This window comes from Triticum aestivum, chromosome 7D (genome assembly GCF_018294505.1).
Source record: "Triticum aestivum cultivar Chinese Spring chromosome 7D, IWGSC CS RefSeq v2.1, whole genome shotgun sequence".
NCBI lineage: Eukaryota > Viridiplantae > Streptophyta > Magnoliopsida > Poales > Poaceae > Triticum > Triticum aestivum.
The window spans coordinates 172,266,317-172,271,324 of NC_057814.1; the positions used below are offsets into that span (position 1 = coordinate 172,266,317).

The 5,008-nt window shown below is 52.5% G+C and overlaps 1 protein-coding gene across 1 annotated transcript; it reads left to right on the forward strand.

Annotated features, from left to right (window-relative positions):
* The first annotated feature begins 1,769 nt into the window (after positions 1-1,769).
* LOC123165767 (UDP-glycosyltransferase 90A2-like) lies at positions 1,770-3,501 on the forward strand. The gene has a single exon (XM_044583493.1). The coding sequence runs from the start codon at positions 1,945-1,947 to the stop codon at positions 3,340-3,342; it is 1,398 nt and encodes a 465-aa protein (XP_044439428.1). The 5' UTR covers positions 1,770-1,944; the 3' UTR covers positions 3,343-3,501.
* The last annotated feature ends 1,507 nt before the right edge of the window (positions 3,502-5,008 follow it).

Genomic DNA, 5,008 nt, shown 5'->3' on the forward strand with positions numbered 1-5,008 from the left:
AGCTACTGCACAATGACTACTTTGCTCCCACACCTGCTTTCCCGGATGATCCATGATTTTCTCGCCGTTTTCGCATGCGGAAACCATTGTTTTTGCGCAATGACTACTTCAAGCTGAGAAGGGATTACTGCGGCCAACTCTCTTTCTCGGCCACGCAGAAGTGCACGGCTGCTCTGAGGATACTTGCACTTGGTACTGCTGCAGATGCCTTTGGTGAGATGGTCAGGATGGGGAAGAGCACATGCCTCAAGACTACTATCAAATTTGCTTGCGCCGTGGTTGAGGTGTTTGGACCGGAGTATCTCAGAGAACCAAATGCGCAGGACACGAAGAAGTTGTTGGCTATTGGGGAGGCAAGGGGGTTTCCAGGAATGCTCGGATCAATTGATTGCATGCATTGGCAATGGAAAAACTACCTCAAAGGTCTGCGGAGAATGTATCAAGGTCACACCAGATAGGCCACCATCATACTAGAATCGGTGGCATCACATGACTTATGGATTTGGCATGCTTTCTTTGGAACGCCCGGCTCTCACAACGACATCAACGTTCTTCAACGATCTCCGGTGTTCAGGAGGCTTTGCAATGGGGAATCACCGCCGTGCAACTACACCGTCAACGGCCGGGACTACAACATGGGGTACTATCTTGCCGATGGTATCTATCCTCAGTGGGTGGCGTTTGTGAAGACAATATCCAAGCCGCGTGGCAATAAACGGAGCCACTTTGCAACAATGCAGGAAGCGGCTGGGGAAGGACGTGGAGAGGCCATTTGGTGTGCTTCAAGCTCGTTGTGAAATTGTGCGGAGCGCTGCAATGATGTGGGAATCGGAAACTTTGTGGCAGCTGATGACATGTTGTATTATTTTGCACAATATGATTGTCAAGGATGAGGGTGATGGCGTAGCCCAAACCCATGATTTCGAAGCACCCGGAGAACAAGTTGAAATCCCGAAAGATCAAGATGCGGCTCAGCTTATGAACTTTCTGCAGATGCATCAAAATCTTCGAAATCAGCAGGTGCACACGCAGCTACTCAATGATCTTGTGGAGCACATATGGATCCACATTGGCAACCAAAGAGGCAATGCTTGAGTTTGGCACTTCAAATAAATTTTATGTAAACACTATGTATGCTTGATACCAACAATTGCTATTTACGTGTGACATTGTGTTGCATGATCAACATGCATGTATTTGCATGAATTTGAGAAACCGGATTTGAGATATGTGGATGCATGAAAGAAAATATAAAGGGCCGTCCGGATGCGCCTGCGGACATGCCCAAACGTGTCCGCATGCGTTTGAGGTGCCGGATTTGCAAGTCCGGCTATAGATGCCCTAATTAGTTCCATACTAACACGAAAGGCCAGCTACCCTGGGGCGCCTGTGAAATTGGACGTACCTATGACCTGCAATGTAGTCGACCGCTGTGAAGTGTCGAGAGCAGAGTCGAGCTAGCGGTTGGTGCGCTGCCGTTGCGCTACGAGCCGCAGGCCGGCAGGGCTCAATCGGCGCCGTACTACGTCGAGACGAGAAAGACGAAAGCAGGCAGTGCATCGATGACGAAAGCAGACCGGCCCATGCTATGCGTACGCCGTTGAAGATGAAATCATTACACTGTTATTAAAGCCCGTCGTTTTACTCGCTGGACTGGACGTGTGATTGTCCTTCGCATCCGATGCCTCTCAATTACTACAGTTAAATTTTCAACAACAAGCTTTTGCCAATTTTAGAATTGTTAAAAGCTAAGAGTGGCAAAAGTGAAATGTTAAAATCTAAGATGAGATAAGGAAAATTGGCAAAATCTAGAGTGGCACGAACAAAATTTTCCCTTAGCTTTAGGCGCGGCGCGAGCGAGTATATAACCGGACGTACGAGACTGCGTGAGACTCACACACTTGCACTGCTGCACTGCTGCACACCTGCACTGTATATCCATCCATGGCCGCTTCACCGCCGCTCCGTCACGTGGCCATGCTCCCCTTCATGGCCAAAGGCCACGCCATGCCGCTGCTCCACCTGGCGCGCCTCCTCCTCGGCCGCCGCCTCGCCTCCGCCGTCACCTTCTTCACCACCCCGCGCAACGCGCCCTTCATCCGCGCGGGGCTCGCCGGCGCCGCGGTCGTCGAGCTTCCGTTCCCCTCCGGGGACGCCCCGCAGTGCACGGACGAGCTCCCGTCCACGACGCATCTCGTGGACTTCGTTTCCGCGATGGCGGCGCTCGGGCTGGCGTTCGCGGACGCGCTCGCCGCGGTCGAGCCCAGGCCGGACCTGCTCGTCCACGACGGGTTCATCGTGTGGGCCAAGGACATCGCCGACGAGCTCGGCATGCCGCGGCTCGTCACCCTCGGCATCGGCGGCTTCGCCTCGTACGTCTGCGGGGCGGTCATGACGCACAAGCCGCAGGCGCTCATGAGCTCGCCAACCGAGCCGTTCCCGGTCCCCGGCCTGCCGGACCTCCGCATCACCATGGCCGACCTCGGCCCGCCCTTCGACGTCCCGGAACCGGCCGGCCCGCACTGGGATTTCGTGTGCGAGAGCTGCAGCAGCATGTACTCCAGTAGGGGCATCATCGCCAACTCCTTCAGCGAGCTGGAGTCGGTCTACATCGACCTGTGGAACCGAGACTTCGACATCAAGATGTGGCCGATCGGACCGCTCTGTCTCGCGGCTCCCGAACCGGCAGTCCAGACCAAAGACGACCGTGACATCTCGGACTGGCTGGACTCGAGGCTCGCCATGGACCGCCCGGTCCTCTACGTCGCGTTCGGCTCGCAGGCCGAGCTGAGCCGGGCTCAGCTGGAAGAGATCGCCGTCGGCTTGGACCACTGCGGCGTAGACTTCCTATGGGTGGTCCGGTCGAAGTGGTTCGACACGGAGGATCGGTTCAATGACAGGTTCGGGGACAGGGGCAAGGTGGTGGAAGGTTTCATCAACCAGCTCGGAGTGCTAGGTCACAAGTCAGTCAAAGGTTTCTTCACCCACTGCGGGTGGAACTCCGTGCTGGAGAGCATCACCATGGGCGTGCCAATACTGGCGTTCCCATTGGCAGCCGAGCAGAAGCTCAACGCCAAGTTCGTCGTGGACGTGGTCCACATGGGGCTCCGAGTTTGGCCCAAAGAAGATGCTGACAAGGAAGGCAGTGGATTGGTTGTGAGTGGAGACGTGCAGGTGTTGGCGAGGGAGTTGATCTTGGGAGAGGAAGGGCGACGTGCCGCGGCTAGAGCAAGTGAGCTATCTGTGTCTTCTAGAAAGGCCATGGAAGTGGGTGGTTCCTCGTATGAAAACCTGGCAAAGATGGTTCACGAGGTCTGTGAGACCAATGCCAATGGTGGTTAAATATAATCATTGCCAATTGCTGTTTCGTATGCGTGCTTGGCATTATTGGTGCTCCGGTGGCTTAGTCAAGATTATGGTCGATCATGTTTAGGATGTTTGGAGCCATGTGTACTGTCTTACTCTTTACCGCTTCACTATTTTAAAAGTAAGTTGATGATTGTCAGTCGTTTTTTGTGGTACGTCGTCGCTCCTCTCCTCGTCTAGAATAAATGTTGAGAGTTGAGAAGTGCAGGTATTGACAAGCGGATTAATCTTCGGAGGCGAAGGGAAACATGTCACTGCTTAATTTAGGTGAGGTCTCAACGTCTTCTAGGAAAACCATGCACATAGATGGGTCCTCGTTCGAAAACCTGATGCAGATAATTCAAGATGTCAGTGAGACACGTGCTTCAGCAGGTCAGTGAGACCCATGTTATTTATGAAGGTAAATACATTGGGAGTCTCGCAACTTGCGTAAGGCGGTTAGTTTGATGTATAAACTTGCAAAATACGTGTTTCTGGTTCACGAACTTGCCTGATGATGCAAATACGGCCATATTTCAGGTATGTAACTGTATCAGGTGCTCACATGATGCCTACGTGTCAGTGGCCCACTGTCAGACTGACATGGCAAGTAGCATGGCAGCAGGCCGAGGCCGAACTTCACAGCAGCGTTCGCTCGCACACAGAGGCACAACCAGTACACCATATAATCTTTAGTGTTTAATGACCTTTCTTATATTTTTTTTACCAACACCGTCCCAGCTTTACAACTCTCCGCTGAATGCGGCCGTCCAACGTACTAAGCAATGTAATCATAGTAATATACTTATCTATAATACTTAAATAGTTCATCCCCACTAATCTATTTTTTTTGACATGCAGCCTATCCACCTCAGCAGGCTTGCCACATCAACATTCTATTACCGGCTTACGGATGGGCCCGACCACCACAACAGCCTTGCCACATCAGCCGTTGTTAACGCTTGACTACCGAAGAGAACGGTTCTCCCTCTACCGCGCATGGTCTTTCCTCTCCCCGGTCCCCCTAGCTTCTGACTTAAGCGTTGCGGCCCCTTCCATCTCCCCAAATCATTCCCCCGCTCTGTTCCTCTTCTAGGCCATATTCTCTTCATCTTCCTCACCAAACAAATTACAAGTAACGGAGCCTACCACTATCATAGTCTTCACACACAAGAATTAGTGCCCCTGCTCGAGAGTATTACTCAGGTAATCAGATTTCGCCCTCGGAAATCGAAGTGCCAGAGGTGAATCAGGTAGTGAGATTTTGCCCTGGGAAATTTGCGTGCTGAAGGCGACGAATTTGAAATCCCCCGCAGTCAACGCCCGTCGTCTGCTGGTACTATGGCCACGTCTTAACCACCACTGTTGGACAGGGTGAATTAGGAGGCGAAAACCCGAAGCTCCAGCCGGCGCTGTGGCGCCATCTCCAGCACATCCACGATCCATGTATCGCTTGCCTGCTGAATCACGGGCAAGCCAGTAGTCTTATCCGTCCTTCAACGGGCGCCGAGGAGGTAATAAACACCTAATTATATCTCTAACCTTGCCGTGCCGTTAATTTTGCTACATGCATGTCTATTCCGCTCATACGAGTTACAGTGATGGGCAAAGTTCCCTTCACGTGCTGCTAACTCCCTCACGAAATCTGCTTTATATCAGGTTG